Source organism: Mercenaria mercenaria, chromosome 10 (genome assembly GCF_021730395.1).
Source record: "Mercenaria mercenaria strain notata chromosome 10, MADL_Memer_1, whole genome shotgun sequence".
NCBI classification, from domain to species: Eukaryota; Metazoa; Mollusca; class Bivalvia; order Venerida; family Veneridae; genus Mercenaria; species Mercenaria mercenaria.
In genome coordinates, this window is record NC_069370.1 from 25,862,380 (window position 1) to 25,882,381 (window position 20,002).

Genomic DNA, 20,002 nt, shown 5'->3' on the forward strand with positions numbered 1-20,002 from the left:
CTTTAGGTCAAGTTTAAATCTGGGTCATGTGGGGGCAAAAACTAGGTCACCTGGTCAAATCAAAGGAAAAGCTAGTTAACACTTTAGAGGCTACATTTATGACCATATCTTAATGAAACTTGGTCAGAATGTTGATCTTGATGATCTTTAGGTCAATAGGTCAGGTGAGCGATACAGGGCCTTCATGGCCCTCTTGTTTCAACATATCTCTGTAATTACTTGATGGATTTGATTCAATCTTGAAATACTTATTCCTCATCATCATCCACATCATCTGACATAAGGGCCATAACTCTGGCACCAATATTTCACGAATTATCCCCCCTTTTCACTTAGATTTTCAGGTTAAAGTTTTGATGCACTTTCACTCTATCTCTGTTATTACTGAATGGATTTGATTCAAACTTAAAATAGTTGTTCAACATCATCACCCACATCATATGACACAAGGTGCATAACTCTGGCACCATTTTTCATGAATTATTCCCCCTTTTTACTTAGAATTTCAGGTTAAAGTTTTGGTACACTTTCATTCTACCTCTGTTATTACTGAATGGATTTGATTCAAACTTAAAATAGTTGTTCAGCATCATCACCCACATTATATGACACAAGATGTATAACTCTGGCACCATTTTTTCATGAATTATTCCCCCTTTTTACTTAGAATTTCAGGTTAAAGTTTTGGTACACTTTCACTCTACCTCTGTTATTACTGAATGGATTTGATTCAAACTTAAAATAGTTGTTCAACATCATCACCCACATCATATGACACAAGATGCATAACTCTGGCACAATTTTTCTTGAATTATTCCCCTTTTTACTTAGAATTTCAGGTTAAAGTTTTATGCACTTTCACTCTATCTCTGTTATTACTGAATGGATCTGATTCAAACTTAATTGTTCAACATCATCACCCACACCATATGACGCAAGGTGCATAACTCTGGCACCAATTTTTTTATTAATTATTCCCCCTTTTTACTTAGAATTTTAGGTTAAAGTTTTGATGCACTTTCACTGTGTCTCTGTTATTACTGAATGGATTTGATTCAAACTTAAAATAGTTGTTCAACATCATCACCCACACTATATGACACAAGCTGCACAACTCTGGCACCAATATTTAATGAATTATGTCCCTTTTTGCTTAGGATATACTTTTATAGTGTTTTGATACATTTTATCTTTACCACTCTTATTACTTTAAGTTGATATTTTTGACACAGACTGAGCATCTGTTGTGCAATATCTTCTTCCACAATTGGAGTCATTAAACACTCCAGTGACAGCTCTAGTTTCCTCAGATGTGCCCAGTTTCACTATCCAGCATCGAAATAGTCGAGCATGCTGTCTCCTGTGACAGCTCTTGTTGTCAAGCCCGCTTGCGGATGCGAAGACATAGTTGTCCAAATGGCGGTTCGGTGTATGTGCGTCCACCCAGATTTGTTTGTCCAGCACATAACTTTTACATGCATGGAGCAATCTTGCATGAGTCTTTATCATGATATGAACTTGCACACTTCCTATCTTTCGTCTGGCTCCGCCCCCTATTTTTAGAGTTATTGCCCCTGAAAGTCAAAAATGCACATTTTCACCTTGTGACACGCCTAGCTCAAAAAGTATTTGATACAGATTCATGAAACCTTGCATGAGTCTTAATCATGATATGAACTTGAGCACCTCCTATTTTTCATCTGGGTCCGCCCCCTATTTCCAGAGTTATGGCCCCTGAAATAGTCAAAAATGCACATTTTCACCTGGTGACGCACCTAGCTCAAAAATTGTTTAATATAAATTTATTAAACCTTGCATGAGTCTTAATCATGATATGAACTTGTGCACCTCCTATTTTTCATCTAGGTCCGCCCCTATATCCAGAGTTATGGCCCCTGAAATAGTCAAAAATGCACATTTTTACCTTGTGACGCACCTAACTCAAAAAGTATTACATATAAATTGATTAAACCTTGCATGAGTCTTTATCGTGATATGAACTTGCGCACCTCCTATTTTTTTTTATCTGCCTCCGCCCCATATTTTCAGAGTTATGGCCCCTGAAATAGTCAAAAATGCTCATTTTCACCTTGAGACGCACCTAGCTAAAAAGTACTGTGAAATTATTTAAGTTCGTTGGCATGAAATTTCATGGTTTTGCCCAAAACGGCTGTTTCATGGGGACGTAAATTCGTGGATTTTCAATTTTTGTAAAAGAAAAAAAAAATTTCCACAGGAATGGATCTTCTAGTACTCCTGTCCTTACATGCGCAACCTACACGTGTCAAACAGCGCTACCATGGTTACCGAAATTGCAATCTATGCCACGGGAGATTAGCGATTGATCATGTGCCAATTAATGACCGCGTTATCTATAGTTATACGACCCCTAATTTGCAAAACTTTTTAAAACTGTGAAATTTTCAATGAGAAAAGTTGGCGCCAATTACAAAGTGTCAAAACCGTAGCACCTTGCACAATTGCATTCATAATCGAAACAAATATATACAAATAAGTTGATCATTGATCATTAGATCGTGTTTTAAACAAGAACTAGTTATTGTACTGCAAATTAAAACAAACTATTGTAGAAAAATAATGTTGTTTTTATGCCATAGTACTAGTATAACCCTAATAATCCTTACATAAACTATTATAAACTGGTCCAGTTTTATTTTTTATTTATTTTTTTCTGGCAAAATGAATGGCACGTCTGCATCTACTCGATAAAATTACAAGCTGTTGAACTTGTGCATGTGTTATTTCCTGCCGAAAAACGTGTAATGTGAATTAAGTATTAATGCATCGGACGCAAATCTAGCAATTAGATTCTCTAATTTAATAGCTCCAAAGTCGTAGTTTTTTACTACAAAACTAAAGGCTAGCGTATAAACATTGCATAGCGGGGCGGAAAAAATCAAATAACAGCCGAATTATAGTGCGGTTGGCATGTGACGCTACGTCAAACTTCTATTTTTAGTATCTACTTTTACTTCGACAAGCATGTCATAAACACACCACGGGTACATTTCTAAAATTTTAATGAAATAGTCGGTTTTGTTTCCACGCATGCCTATGTTTATTGTTGACGGAGCCTCCATAAACTACACAAAAGCTGCAGGTGAGTAATGCCGCGTGCATACAACTACGGATCAGATCGAACGGCTATGTTGTCTTTTTTTTTGGCGATTTTGCATACAGTTAAAATTATCGTGGACAAAATTTGTTCGTTGGGACGTAAATTCGTGGTTGAGCTCAACCACGAAATCCACGAAAATTAATCCTCCACGAATAGTAATGATTTCACAGTATATGATATAAATGGATGAAAACTTACATGAGTCTTTATCATGATATAAACTTGCACACCTCTTATTTATTTGCTGGCTCCTTCCCCTATTTTTAAAGTTATGGCCCCTGAAATAGTAAAAAAATGCACATTTTCACCTGATTATGTGCCTAACTCATAAAGTATTGAATGTAAATTCATGAAACCTTGCTTGAGTCTTTATCATAATGTGACCTTGCACACTTGATATTCTTCTTGAGAATCTTAGCGTTTATTACAGAGTTATGGCCCTTGAAATAGCCAAAATAGATTTTTTGTTTGTGATGCCCATAGCTCAAAAAGTATATGGTATAGAATAATGAATCTTTTTCATAATTATGTCTCGCCCAGGAGACATATTGTTTTTGCCCTGTCCGTCCGTACGTTAGTAACACTTCATTTCCGAGCAATAACTGGAGAACCATTTGACCTTGAACCTTCAAACTTCATAGGGTTGTAGGGCTGCTGGAGTAGACGACCCCTATTGTTTTTGGGGTCACTCCGTCAAAGGTCAAGGTCACAGGGGCCTGAACATTTAAAACCATTTCCGATCAATAACTAGAGAACCACTTGACCCAGAATGTTGAAACTTCATAGGATGATTGGCCATGAAGAGTAGATGACCCCTATTGATTTTGGGGTCACTCCATCAAAGGTCAAGGTCACAGGGGCCTGAACATTGAAAACCATTTCCGATCAATAACTAGAGAACCACTTGACCCAGAATGTTGAAACTTCATAGGATGATTGGTCATGAAGAGTAGATGACCCCTATTGATTTTGGGGTCACTCGGTCAAAGGTCAAGGTCACAGGGGCCTAAACAAGGAAAACCATTTCCGATCAATAACTAGAGAACCACTTGACCCAGAATGTTGAAACTTCATAGGATGATTGTGCATGCGAAGTAGATGACCCGTATCGATTTTGGGGTCACTCCATTAAAGGTCAAGGTCACAGGGGCCTGAACATTGAAAACCATTTCCGGTCAATAACTAGAGAACCACTCGACCCAGAATGTTGAAACTTCATAGGATGATTGGTCATGCAGAGTAGATGACCCCTAACGATTTTGGGGTCACTCTGTGAAAGGTCAAGGCCACAGGGGCCTGAACAAGGAAAACCATTTCCTATCAATAACTTGAGAACCTCTCGACCCAGAATGTTGAAACTTCATAGGATGATTGGTCATGCAGAGTAGATGACCCCTATTGTTTTTGGGGTCACTCCGTTAAAGGTCAAGGTCACAGGGGCCTGAACATTGATAACCAGTTCCGATCAATAACTTGAGAACCACTTGACCCAGAATGTTGAAACTTCATAGGATGATTGAACATGCAGAGTAGATGACCCCTATTGATTTTGGGGTCAGTCTATTAAAGGTCAAGGTCACAGTGGCCTGTTCATGTAAAATCATTTTTTGGAAATAATTTGAGAACCACTTGACCTACAATGTTGAAACTTAATAGGATGATTGGACATGCAGAGTAGATGACCCCTATTTATTTTGAGGTCACTTGATCAAAGGTCAAGGTCACAGGAGCCTGAACAGTGACTTGAGAACCACTAGGCCAAGAGTGTTGAAACTTCATAGGATGATTGGCCATGAAGAGTAGATGACCCCTATTGATTTTGGGGTCACTCCATCAAAGGTCAAGGTCACAGGGGCCTGAACATTGAAAACCATTTCCGATCAATAACTAGAGAACCACTTGACCCAGAATGTTGAAACTTCATAGGATGATTGGTCATGAAGAGTAGATGACCCCTATTGATTTTGGGGTCACTCGGTCAAAGGTCAAGGTCACAGGGGCCTGAACAAGGAAAACCATTTCCGATCAATAACTAGAGAACCACTTGACCCAGAATGTTGAAACTTCATAGGATGATTGTGCATGCGAAGTAGATGACCCGTATCGATTTTGGGGTCACTCCATTAAAGGTCAAGGTCACAGGGGCCTGAACATTGAAACCATTTCCGGTCAATAACTAGAGAACCACTTGACCCAGAATGTTGAAACTTCATAGGATGATTGGTCATGCAGAGTAGATGACCCCTAACGATTTTGGGGTCACTCTGTGAAAGGTCAAGAAGGCCACAGGGGCCTGAACAAGGAAAACCATTTCCTATCAATAACTTGAGAACCTCTCGACCCAGAATGTTGAAACTTCATAGGATGATTGGTCATGCAGAGTAGATGACCCCTATTGTTTTTGGGGTCACTCCGTTAAAGGTCAAGGTCACAGGGGCCTGAACATTGATAACCAGTTCCGATCAATAACTTGAGAACCACTTGACCCAGAATGTTGAAACTTCATAGGATGATTGAACATGCAGAGTAGATGACCCCTATTGATTTTGGGGTCAGTCTATTAAAGGTCAAGGTCACAGTGGCCTGTTCATGTAAAATCATTTTTTGGAAATAATTTGAGAACCACTTGACCTACAATGTTGAAACTTAATAGGATGATTGGACATGCAGAGTAGATGACCCCTATTTATTTTGAGGTCACTTGATCAAAGGTCAAGGTCACAGGAGCCTGAACAGTGACTTGAGAACCACTAGGCCAAGAGTGTTGAAATTTAGTGGGATGACTGGACATGCCAAGTAGATGATCCCTATTGCAGCCAACCATCAGTGTCTCTTCGACTTTCGCTCCTGACCCCTATTGCCTTCTTGCCTATAGGACTTTGCATTAGGGGAGACATGCGCTTTTTTACAAAAGCATTTTCTAGTTTTTTGTTTTTTTGAGGCTATACCCCATTAAGACATGCAAACATTTGAATTATTTCCCCTGATTTGTGACAAATGTACCAGTGGGCACACCCTGTGTCCTACAGACACATTCTAGTTTCTCATGAAATGCAAGTTGGAACTCCATTAAACTCCATTGGTTTGCTTCCAATTTTGTTCAAATGGGGTGCAAAGCCCCTTTTAGGGGCCCCTAGAATTATATATAGAAATGTCTGTAAACAACTTCTTATGAACAGCTTTATAAAGCATATAGTGTTTGAACTGTTTGTCATCTGTCACACTGGTTTACGTAATCAACTTCTACTGCCTCTGGAACTTTTGGCCTTTGAGAATGGTTTTCTTCCAAAGTTGCACACTCTCTAACTTGTTTAAGCTCAGAAACTCAGGTGAGCGATCAAAGGCCATCATGGCGCTCTTGTTTGCATATAGCATTTCTTAAAGTCCTCTACCAAGAAATCATGTACCCATTTGAGAAAGGTGAGCAATATAGGGCCATCATAGCACTTTCATATAAGAATTTTCTTCGCATGGAGAAATATATTGTAGAATTTATAATAAAATTGTAAAATGGCTAAGCATGTATCTGGATTAATCTGGCAAGTTTTTAGCTCGACTATACGAAGTATGGAGAGCTATCCTACTCGACCCGGCGTCGGCGTCCTTCCGTGTCCGCACTTTGGTTAAAGTTTTGATGCACTTTCTCATTATCTTTGTTATTACTTGATGGATTTGCTTCAAACTTAAAATAGTTGTTCCTTATCATTACCCATTATATGACACAAGGGTCATAACTCTTGCATCAATATTTCATGAATTATCCCCCCTTTTTACTTAGAATTTCAGGTTAAAGTTTTGGTGCACTTTCACTTTATCTCAGTTATTACTTAATGGATTTGATTCAGACTTAAAATAGTTGTTCCACATCATCACCCACATCATATGACACAAGGTGCATAACTCTGGCACAAATTTTTGTGCCCCCACCCCCATGAGTGGTGGGGGCATATAGATTTGCTCTTGTCCGTCCTTCCGTCCTTCTGAGAATGTTGTGTCGCGCCTAGCTCCAAAAGTATTTGACATAGAGTCACAAAACTTTACAGGAATGTTGGTCAGCTTGACGATTGTGTAGTTGTGCACCTGGGGTTTCACGTCCGGATTCATTCAGTCTTGTAGGAGTTACGGCCCCTGACTTTGTAAAAATTGGTCATTTTAGTGTTGTGTTGCGCCTAGCTCCAAAAGTATTTGACGTAGAGTCACAAAACTTTACAGGAATGTTGGTCAGTATGTGTAGTTGGGCACCTGGGGTTTTGCGTCCGGATTCATTCAGTCCTGTAGGAGTTATGGCACCTGACTTAGTAAAACATTGGTCATTTTAATGTTTTGTTGCGCGTAGCTCCAAAAGTATTTGACCTAGAGTCACTAAAGTTTACAGGAATGTTAGTCAGCATGTGCAGTTGTGCACCTGGGGTTTCACGTCCGGATTCATTCAGTCATGTAGGAGTTATGGCTCCTGACTTAGTTAAAAATTGGTCATTTTAATGTGTTGCGCATAGCTCCAAAAGTATTTGGCCTAGAGTCACCAAAGTTTACAGGAATGTTGATCATGTGCAGTTGTGCACCTGGGGTTTCGCGTCCGGATTCATTTAGTATTGTAGGAGTTATGGCCCCTGACTTAGGAAAAAATTGTCATTTTAATGTTTTGTCGCGCATAGCTCCGAAAATATTTTACCTAGTCATTACTTCACTACACAATTATTTTTAGTCTGAATCAAATCCCTTCTAAAATAACACAGATACAATGAAAATGCATCAAAAATAACATAAAATTCTAAGTAACATGTTACAGTGGCAGGAGTGGGGGCACCTGTGTCCTATGGACACACATCTAGTTCATGAATTATTCCCCTTTTTACTTAGAATTTCAGGTTAAAGTTTTGGTGCACTTTCACTTTATCTAAGTTATTACTTAATGGATTTGATTCAAACTTAAAATAGTTGTTCCACATCATCACCCACATCATATGACAAAAGGTGCATAACTCTGGCACCAATTTTTTAGCTCGACTATTCGAAGAATAGGGGAGCTATCCTACTCGCCCCGGCGTTGGCGTGAGCGTCACACAAATGTTAAAAGTTTGCGTACCACCCAAAATATTTTCAAAGTCCATTGAGATATTGCTTTCATATTTTGCATACTTGTTTACCATCATGACCCCAGTCTGTAAAAAGGAGGAGGCAACTCTATCAAGCATTTTGACTGATTTATGGCCCCTTTACGACTTAGAATAAATGTTAAAGTTTGCGTACCACCCCAAATATTTTCAAAGTCCATTGAGTTATTGCTTTCATATTTTGCATACTTGTTTACCATCATGACCCCAGTCTGTAAAAAGGAGAAGGCAACTCTATCAAGCATTTTGACTGAATTATGGCCCCTTTTCGACTTAGAATAAATGTTAAAGTTTGCGTACCACCCCAAATATTTGCAAAGTCCATTGAGATATTGCTTTCATATTTTGCATACTTGTTTACCATCATGACCCCAGTCTGTAAAAAGGAGGAGGCAGCTCTATCAAGCATTTTGACTGAATTATGGCCCCTTTTCGACTTAGAATATGCTTATTGTAATGTTAAAGTTTTACTCATTGTATATATTATATTGTCAAGCACTGAGAATAGTCAAGCGCACTGTCCACTGACAGCTCTTGTTACTTAGAATTTTATATTATTTTTGATGCATTTTCATTGTATCTGTGTTATTTCAGAAGGGATTTGATTCAGACTAAAAATAATTGTTCATCATCACTACCTACATCATTTGACACAAGGGGCATAACTGTGACACCTGTATTTTATGATTTACCCCCCTTTTGTACTTAAAATTTCAGGTTAAAGTGTTGATGCACTTTCACTTTATCTCTGTTATTACTTGATGGATTTGCTTCAGACTTAAAATATTTGTTCCTCATAATCACCCACATCATATGGCACAAGGGTCTTAACTCTGGCACCAATATTTCATGAATTACCTTCCCCTCCCCTCTCCCCTCCCCCCTCCCCCCCCCTTGTACTTAAAATTTCAGGTTAATTTGGTGCACTTTCACTAAATATCTGACTTATTACTAAACAGATTTGATTCAAACTTAAAATAGTTGTTCTACCTTACCACCCACATCATATGACACAAGGTGCATAACTCTGGACCAATTTTTCATGAATAATGCCCCCTTTTTACTTAGAATCTTATGTTAACTTTGATGCATTTTCACTGTATCTCAGTTATTAGGAAATGGATTTAATTCAGATTTGAAGTAGTTGTTCCACATCATCACCCACATCATATGACACAAGGTGCATAACTCTTGCACAAATATTGTATGAATTATGCCCCCTTTTTGCTTAGTAATTATACTTACATGGTATTTTGATACACTTTATCTTTACCTCTCTTATTACTTAATATTTTTGACACAGACTCAAGCTATTGTGCAATATCTTCATCCACCATTGGAGTCATTAAACACTCCAGTGACAGCTCCAGTTTTGCTCAGATGTGCCCAGTTTCAGTATCCAGCATCGAAATAGTCGAGCGCGCTGTCTCCTGTGACAGCTCTTGTTCTTATTTTCGTCGTTGCTAATGTTGGAATAAACTTAATTCATCTTTAATAGAAAAAAACATCAAAACAGTTTTATAATTCAGAAAATTGATATTTCAGTCCTCAAAGGTACTAAGCTACTTGCAGCAGTACATCCGTACTGAGGAGAAGGACCGTCTTCATACAGTGAACAGATACGAGCATCTCCGTGACACAGATCCTACAGAGGCTTTACGTGTCCGAGAATCACTGGTCAAACATTTGAAACTGATTGATAGGAGAATCGAAGATGCCATCAATATGCTTAAACGTAATCCCAACCTGGAAAAAAAAATCAGACCTGAAATAGGTAAATACATGAAGTTTTGTTATGAATTTCATGCACTGGTAGTAGATGTATTAAACTGAATTTTACATGTCTAGTTACCAACAACAGGTTATCAGGAGGAAGGTGGCATATTATGTTCTACAAACAGCTCCGATTTTGTTTTAGAAGTGTTACATACTTAATTAAAATGACTTTTTGATATCATCAGCATGGGTTAAGTTGTAGGTGTCTAAAAATTAATGCTCATGCTTTTATCTACAGAATAACAAAAAACTATGCACATGTACTGAGTGCCTGCCCGCTTAGCTCAGTAGATAGAGCGTAGGTCTACAATTCCGGAGGCGGCGTCCACTTGACAGCATCACCAATTGGGAATAACTAAAAAATTGTTACATATATTTCTTTTAAACCTTGTAGGATGATTTATAAACTAATTTTACACCCCCATGGTGAGTTCTGTGCCCCTAGTGACCTTGACCTAGAAGAAATTAGCTTTTTTTTGATGCCAAGAACCATAACTCTGATAATCATTTTGTTAGAATTATGGCCCTTTTTGTACATTGAAATTTTGAGTCTTTGTTGAATTTTTTGTTTAGGTCCTACTTTTCTCAAAAACTGTAACAGCAACAGCTTTTGAACTTTGCACATTTGTTTATCATCAGTAGGGGACAATGTAAGTCAAGAACCATAACTCTAACCTGCATATTGTAAGAATTAAGGCCCTTTTTAGCCCACCATCATCAAATCACTCTGCGTCCGTGGTCCGTCCGTTAACAATTTCTCATCGCATCTCCTCAGAAACTACTGGGGGGATTTTGACCATACTTTGTCAGAATGATGTATTGGTACCCTAGTTGTGTCCCCTGAAAATCAGACTGGTTCAACATTGGCCCTTTGTTTATTTTGATAATTTACATATATTTATATAGGGAAAAACTTTGAAAATCTTCTTGTCCAAAACCACAGGGCCTAGGGCTTTGATATTTGGTATGTTGCATCATCTAGTGGTCCTCTACAAAGATTGTTAAAGTTAATTCCCTGGGGTCAATTGTGGCTCCGCCCCAGGGGTCACATGGTTTATATACTTATATAGGGAAAAACTTTGAAAAACCTCTTGTCCAAAATCACAGGGCCTAGGGCTTTGATATGTGACATCATCTAGTGGTCCTCTACTAAGATTGTTCAAATTATTCCCCTAGGGTCAAATATGGCCCCGCCCTGGGTGTCACATGGTTTACATAGACTTATATAAGGAAAAACTTTGAAAATCTTCTTGTCCAAACCACAAAGCCTAGGGCTTCAAATATGGACCACATGCACATTTTTGTGTTCTGAATTGAAATTTGACATTGATTTTTACCTAGTACCTACTTTCACATTTCTCAAGCTACAGCCTCCAAATTTGAAGCACATGCATAGTTCTTTGTAGCGAAATGAACTTTGACCTTGAAATTGATCTAGTGACCTACTTTCACATTTCTCAAGCTACAGCTTTCAAATTTGGAACACAAGCACAGTGTTGTGTACCAAAATGAAATTTGATCTTGATTTTGACCTTGAACTATTCTTGAAATTTGGAACATTCAAAAATGGCTCATTGGTGGGCGCCAAGATCACTCTGTGATCTCTTGTTGTACTTACTTTAGAAAGTCTGAACTATAAGTCTTTTCTTACATATTGTCCAGCACTTGCAGATGAGCGATGGCACCCGTAGGTGGTGCTCTTATTTAGCACTTGCAGATAAGTGATGGCACCCGTAGGCGGTGTTCTTGTTTGGATTTTTTTTACCGCTTTTGAAAATCGACCTTTTATTTTGGTACCCACAGTATGTTCATAAATCAGCTTTTAAGGTGGATATAAAAGACACTTCTTACCACAATAAAAAGAAGCAGTGAAATTATCTTACAGGAAATTTCAGACCCTTTTAGTTCTTTAGTTTATGTTGAGTTTACAGAGAGATTCTTTATTACTGCTGGGGAAAACAACTGACAGCATTGATACTATTTTATGATTGAATTTGTTTCTAAATTTCAGATGAATACCGTCACAACAAATTCCGCAGTTTGGATATCACAATTGATGATGTGGTTATGTCACCAGAGAAGACAAAAACTGAGATGATTCCTGTGGATAGTAAGTTACAAACATTCTATATTCAAGGGTTAATTACTGCTTTTCCTAAAGGAAACAAAAGCCTTAAAATTTCAGTAGATTATGTTTCTAGTAGCATTACTTGAAGTTAAAACAAGAAATCCCAAAGCAGGTTCTAAAAAGAGTCTTCTTATATATAATGCCAAGAAAATAGTGAAAGCTGGAGTGCCAGATAAAAAAAATGTCAGAAAGTGCATGAGAAATTAAGGGTAATAGCATTTACAATTTGTTATAAAATAATCATTTAGCTTTTAGCAGTTATTGTTACAGAAACATACTAACACACTTAATTTTTTATCAGTGTGGAAGGCCAATGGTTTTGCCTTTTGATCCTGAAATAATGCCCAATGTGGCATCTGGGATCTTCCAAGTTTAGATCTGAAAAGTCGCCATATAACCTAAATTATGTTGGTTACTTGGAAACCCATCAAATCAAGAAAATTTTCATTTGTTAACCTTTGATGGTGATGGGATTAACATGATAGTCATCCTATATAATAGATAGATTGAACCAAACTGTACATAGAATGGTCGGTAGAAAAATAAATTGTAGTCTTTAGAGGCTTTTCTAGTACTGATACAAATTTGCCAAGATCTAAAATTGTCCAACAACTCTTACTCACTGCCAAAATATAGACCTTCAGTATAAAGTGGTTTTCTCTGCTACAGCAATCCTGGATACTTCTGATGCAGACAGTGAGAGCCATGACTACACCAACATTCGTATTGAGGGTATGACACTGGAAGAAAACAATAATGAACCAATCGCTGTAAACATCCAAAGCAATTCTGCCGTGCATTCACAGAAGGTAAAAATAGCAGTAAATGTATTCCTGGAGGGCTTCCATGGCCAATGCTTAAAGGCATTGACTTCAAATTACTGGACCCTCACAGCTGTCTGTTTGTAACCTAACTTGGGGTGTGGAATTCTTTCAGCTGGCTTACGGAAGGCTCGCAACATCCCTTGCCTTCACTATCAAAAAATGGAAAATCTAAAGCCCTGTAATACCAAACGAGCATATTTCTGGTGTCCTTAGGATATCATTAGAAACATACCTTATTTAAAAGTTACTCAGTGTTCAAAACCATTTTTCCCTCAGGCTTTTAATTTTCAAAAAGTGCTTTTATTATCAGTGATTGAAAACTGAATTATAGATTAGTTTATGCCTAGAACCTTTGAAGTAGTCAGTCTAAGTTTTTGACATATCACAATGTTGTTTGTTACAAAAAATCATATTTTTAACCCAACTGTAAAAAAAATGGACTTGCAAACCCGAATGATGAAGAAAACCGCGGAGTGGCGGACCGGCCAGTTTATCAAATCTGTGTTACAAAATGAAATTTTGTTTACATCAGAAGAGAATATTAAGATTAAGTTTACAAAACTTAGTTGCTAATTGAAGTACAACGCCAGTGAAATGAAATATCCGTGGGCCAACCCACTTGACCTTTTGGTAATATACACACGGGAAATTCTATCTCGGCGTTCACATTTAGAACGTACACATTTGGTCTGTGGCAGAGTACTCTAAAAATACCAAAGATGTTTGACAGAGACATGGCATGTGTCGAGTTGACACATTGTATTTTATAACAAGAGGGCCATGAAGGCCCTGTATCGCTCACCTGACTTATTGACCTAAAGATCATCAAGATAGTTTCATTAAGATGTGTTCATAAATGTGGCCTCTAAAGTGTTAACTAACTTTTTCTTTGATTTGACCCTGTGACCTAGTTTTTGACCCCACATGACCCAGATTCGAACTTGACCTAAAGGTCATCAAGATTGACATTTTAAGTTTCATGAAGATACAGTCATAAATGTGGCCTCTGGAGTGTTAACAAGATTTTCCTTTGATTTGACCTGGTGACCTAGTTTTTGACTCCACCTGACCCAGATTTAAACTTGACCTACAGATCATCAAGATTAACATTCTGACTAAGTTTCATTAAGATATGGTCATAAATGTGGCCTCTAGACTGTTAACTAGCTTTTCTTTTGATTTGACCTTGTGACCTAGTTTTTGACCCCAGATGACCCAATATCAAACTCATCCAAGATTTTATTCAGGGTAACATTTTGACTAAGTTTCAATAAGATTGGGTCAAAATTGTGACCTTTAGAGTGTTAACAAGCTTTTCCTTTGATTTGACCTGGTGACCTAGTTTTGACCCCAGATGACCCAATATCGAACTCATCCAAGATTTTATTGAGGGTAACATTCTGCCCAAGTTTCATTAAGATTGGGTCAAAATTGTGAGTGTTCTAGAGTGTTAACAGTGAAATTGTTGACGACGGATGGACGACTGATGATGGACACAGGGCGATCACAAAAGTTCACCTTGAGCACTTCGTGCTCAGGTGAGCTAAAATGCCGTCAAATAATGAGGAAACATCGCAAAGTACCCGCAGTGTATATGGTACCAAAATCACTTGTGTTGGCTTTTAGACTTGTTAGGTAACGGTGCCAAGAAAGCAATGCCACGGCAATTTTATCCTTGCTAGTATTTTCTCAGAAAAACATCGAAATTTAAACAAAGTAACGATTACATATAACACTGAATGACTGTTATCATCATTTTTAATGCATGACATTTAATATCTTAACTTTATCACGTTTTACAAATATAGTATATGTGGTAATACGGAGGGTGGGGTAGCAACGATGTCATGGTATCAGACCGATTAAGTTCTCAAAATTTCCGGAGCCCTGCTAATTATTGTGTAAGTAAACACAGTATGAATATATATTATACCACTGAAAATCTGGAAGTTTGTTTGAATTAATTATGATTGCAGCATTCACAGTAAGTTTATATATTTAGCCAAGTTAAAGATGTTTAATGAGGGTTTTCTAGATTTAAATCAATATGTAATGATGAAATATTTGCGTAAAAAGTGAGCATAGTACATCTTTAAAGGGACGTGAGATAAGACAAAAGCCTTAAAGGCGTATGCTCAAGTTTCTGTATATGAGATGGGCGAAAATGCCATTTTCAAGGGCAGATAACTCTTTTAATACTGTGACCTATGAGTTTTATTGCATAGTTTTGTTTCTTAGATGATTGCACGACAATATCCAAAGTTTAAAGAAATTCTGTTATTGGGAAAAATTTCGCCCATTTCATATGCAGAAACTCTAGCATACACCTTTAATGAAATAATTTCTATACTGCATTGTAATTAGATGTAAATCAAAAAGAGAAACCTGTTGATAATTATCTAATAATAATAATCTTACATTATTGAAAATTGTATTAATAGTTTAGAAAAACCTAAAACCAGAAACACCATCACTGCACAAGAGTGGCAGTTTGACATACGTCATTGGACAGTCACGTTCTCAACTTGTCACAGAATCTTATTTGCTCGACCTTTACATGTATGCATACATCATGATTCTCTTTATTTACAGAACCCTACTTCATTTGTTGGAACTGCCCAGGGCTCAGCTACAACAACAACAAATGTTGTCGGAATTACTATAGGTAGCGTTGCTGTCCTCATCATCATTGTTGTTGCTGTCGTTATGATGAGGAAACGGAACAGAAGACAACCAATTACACATGGTTTCGTAGAAGTAGATCCAGCCGCGTCTCCTGAAGAACGCCATGTTGCTAACATGCAGATGAACGGATATGAAAATCCTACATATAGATACTTTGAAATGGGAAGCAACTAGTAACAGAAGAGAAAATAGATATATGCGAGTATATTCCATTTTGTTGAAATCATTAAAATTTCAAATACAAATATGTGCACCATTATGGATGGTGAAGTTTTGCACACAACTTTTCCCAGATTGATGTGATGAGTGTAGGATTTTCACTAATAGCTGTTGTTGAACAAATGTTACCCTCAATGTGTTTGCAAAATGTAAGTTTAACGTTATGAAAATAAAACCAACATTTTGGCTCCCTTTTGTCTGTACTGAACAATAAATTTTAACTATTGCATTATTATTTGGCTTAACTATGTTGGTACTTAAGATATATTTGTCCTGTTTGTATATTCATTAAAATATGACCATACTCTCATGAGTTATAATCAAGTAATTGTCTGCAATATTTTAAACATGTTGTTTTGTACATTAAAATAGTATTGTGTTGTTTATGCTGTTAGAGCTACGTGTTTTTAGGTTAATCTTACTAAATGTGTATTACATTATTTACTTTTCATTGTTATTAACATCATTGGAAGCTTGCAGTGGGAGAACTTTTAGATCTGCAATCGTTTTTCTGTTATTTTGTTTATGTCCATAAAGGCCAGTGATTGTGTCATTATTTGGAAGAATGTTGTGCCCTGTAAGACTCTGCAGCATTAAACTTTCCACAAATCCTTTATAGCTTTGTTGTAAAGGAGGTAAAAGAACAAGAAGGGGGTTAGTAAATTTTAAGTTTAGAATGACACAGTGGTTACACAATGTGTTACATTTAAGGACATTATTAATTTATTACTGCAGAATTATTCAGATATGAATTTATTTTAAACCCAATATGCCACACCTTTAGGTACAGCCTTCAAGAGGGCTAAAAGGTAAAATAGATATAATGTTCTATACCAAAGCATTGTAGTATTAAATCTGCCAGGAAAAAATGGATAACAGTTCTGTTTCAAAGCATATATTATTAGAAAAAAAAGAAAGCCCAATAATTGAAAAATTTTCTACTGCGCTTGTTGCAGTGCTTTGTATGTGTGCCATGATAATAAAAACCCAAAGTTCAACCATAAGTGTAAAATTGTGTAGCTTGATCAGTGTTAATGTCGTTCATATTTTGAAATAAGGTCCAATTTTTTTTCTCTCAATTTTTACCATATTTATAGATGTTTTATTGTACATTTTTATTTGATGCTGATTTAAGATCATTCTTCCATTTTGTACATTTACTCATGTGTTTTTATTATACTTGACTGTATTTTATTCAGTATATACTTATATCTTGTATATTGCATCACTGCAGGTCATCAAGCTGTTTATCTATATGAGGAAGTCAGGAGAGAATATCTCTATTGAACAAAAGGAAAAATACTCTTATCACTTAATTATATAGGGTGCCCGGCCGCTTAGCTCAGTTTGGAGAGCGCAGATATACGGATCACGGGGTCATGAGTTTGATCTTCGGACGAGGTTTATGTTCTCGTAGACAATATGATGAAAGACATTGTGTCTGAAATCATTCATCCTCCACCTCTGATCCATGTGGGGAAGTTTGCAGTTACTTGCAGAAAACAGGTTTGTACCGATATAGAATCCAGGAAAACTGTTTAGGTTAACTGCCCAGTGTTATGTAACTGAAATACTGTTGAAAAACGGCGTTAAACCCAAAACAAACAAATAATAATTAAATAGGTTCAAAGACTGTCTTCAGTTGTGCTGTTAATCTAAAAACAAAATATAATTTTTTTCACAGTGATAAGAAACAAATAACCTGTCTACAAAATTATTTGGGTTTGGAGAGTTTCGAGTCGGTTAAATTTGACCAATGTTATAATCTCTTTTTTTTTGTAATTATAACATGAAAATGTGATATTTTTCTCAATTCTTTTTATTATTACAATGTAGGTGTTTTTAAAAATGCATTTTGCTGTGACCTGCTAAATATATATATATATTATCACCTCTGTGTATGGCAAAGGAGCTTTAGTTGAAGTCTAAAACAGCTAAATAAAGTTTAGATAGAAAAAAATGTAAAACAATGATGTGAAAAAGGTATCCAAAATTCCAAATTTCTACTGCCATACATGGAGATGTCATGCTTTTGCAGAAAAATCTGAAGTGTACAAGTAATTGTATATTCATACTTTAGAGATACACAAAAGTGAGTGTTTTTGTGACAGGAGACTGGATTTATTGCATAAGGAGCTTACAGATTTTGTCTCTTTCTATCAGTGCATGTTTTAGAATTTTGAAATTAAAAGTTTAAGGAATTATAATGCATTTATCATGCCTGGTGTTGTAGGGGACTGGCCAAGCTGGGGAGGGAAGTGTAGTAAATCTGTGATAGGTATGAAAAGGGGATTAGACCATACATTCCATGTGTACATTATACTGATCAAGATTCCCTCATGTAAGCTTGTCTACCTAGCTGGCAGTGGGCACAGGCCCAGTGGTGTTGGGACTGAAGCTTGATACAAGGTTTGTAGTAGTGGATATTTCAATTTTGGAACATTTCCTCAAACAGGTAAAATGGTTCACTGTGAATGTGATCAGTTTTATATTGCTTTTACTTAGGGCATAGAAAAGCAAGACCTTGGTTGTAATACAGTATGCTACCTGTTTTATGTGACTGTTACCTTGTCCTATAGGATGACAGTTATTAGGTTACAGCTTGTTTATAGTGAAAATGCTCATCCAATCATCATTTAGCAGAGTAAGAGGAAAGCCATTGTATTCCAAGTTAAAAGACAAGTTGATTATTTAATGCAGATGTTATTAAGAACTTTAAAAAAGAAGTTTCCATAACCATTATTATTTACAATTGAAAGTATTCAAATGGTAATTTAACTTTGTGTATCTCTACAGTAACCATATGTGGCAAACAGGTCTATAAATAATGTAACTGTGTTGTGATTTGTGTAGTGTACAACTCTGCACCTTTACATCTTGTCAATTCATGCATCAACTTACTATATGTGTATGTAAATGAGAAAATAAAACTTGTACACTTCACAAAATTTTCCTTGTTTTGTCTTCTTACAAACAGTGCAAACATTGTTTTTGCCACAAACACCGGCCAGAACCATTTGTTGGTGAATTAGAAATGAGACTTTCACCTGCCAGGTTAGCTCAATATATGTAATGCCTATGGTATAATGAACACTAATATTGTCTTCCCAAGAGGAAAAGTGAAAAGTGAAAAACTTTAAAAATAAAAGTGAAAGCCATAATTCAACAGAAAAAAATTTGAACAGAACCAAAATAAAACTTGCTCTGCAGATCCCAACTTCATCAAGGTGGCATTTCATTAAGCAGAATATATGTATAAAGTTAAAAAGACTGAAAATGAATCCATCCTTTTTCTTATTTATCTTGAAATGTACATTAAATTTTATTATAAAAATTCACTGGCTGCATAATTTAGTGCTAGAAGTAAGCTGAGGACTTCTTGTATTGCACGTTTTGTATTAATACTCTAGTCCGAGTTTTGACTTGTGATTCTTCATGAAACAAACCCCTATATGCTAGTATCTTGATCCATGGTGATGAATTACTATCTAGCATTATGTCAAGTTGTGTCCAAGTCAAAGCTACTGACCATAGAAAAAGTGAAATGAACAGCACTCCTAAGTGCTTCGAACACCTGAATGAATTTTAGCTTTTTAAGAGCTTTTATCTGTTTCACTGATATCATTAATAAATAAATTCCCTTCAAAAGGTTTTGATAAAATATGTACAGTAAAGACTGCCTTAGCAACCCCTTGCTTTCAGCAACTTTCTGTCTACAAAGACCTTTTTATTTCCTCCCAATTCATTTCACATTAAAATTGGCTTGTTTCTAGCGATCCCCTTTCTAATGCGTACAACGACCATGATTTCTTAGCCCCAAACCAAGACTTGGAACCTTTATAACGACTTTTTGAAATATCCTCTGAAAGGGAGAAAACTTCTCCAATACAAATCATGGAGTGTGGTTCTTGATCTTAATAACTGCGTCACTGTCTTATCGATGACAATTATGTGAAGCAGACTGAAAGGTCATTTAGAAATTTCCATGTTTTATCAGAGTGTTTAAAGGTCCTTAATCAAATGCTACCTAGAACATTTCTTATTTGCCTTAAACAACGACCTATCCTAGTCAGATTGTGTATAGAGGCTCCCTGTCTACAATGACTTTTTTGAAATT

The 20,002-nt window shown here is 36.6% G+C and overlaps 1 protein-coding gene across 1 annotated transcript in view; it reads left to right on the top strand.

The window, feature by feature from the left end:
- Window positions 1-18,833, top strand: part of LOC123559597 (amyloid-beta precursor-like protein) — a 75,046-nt gene extending 56,213 nt beyond the window's left edge. The window contains exons 8-11 of the mRNA XM_053516831.1: window positions 9,799-10,027; window positions 12,041-12,139; window positions 12,827-12,966; window positions 15,574-18,833. Of these exons, the coding sequence (XP_053372806.1) occupies window positions 9,799-10,027; window positions 12,041-12,139; window positions 12,827-12,966; window positions 15,574-15,840 (735 nt within the window). The 3' untranslated portion in view covers window positions 15,841-18,833. The remainder of the gene's footprint in view (window positions 1-9,798; window positions 10,028-12,040; window positions 12,140-12,826; window positions 12,967-15,573) is intronic.
- The last annotated feature ends 1,169 nt before the right edge of the window (window positions 18,834-20,002 follow it).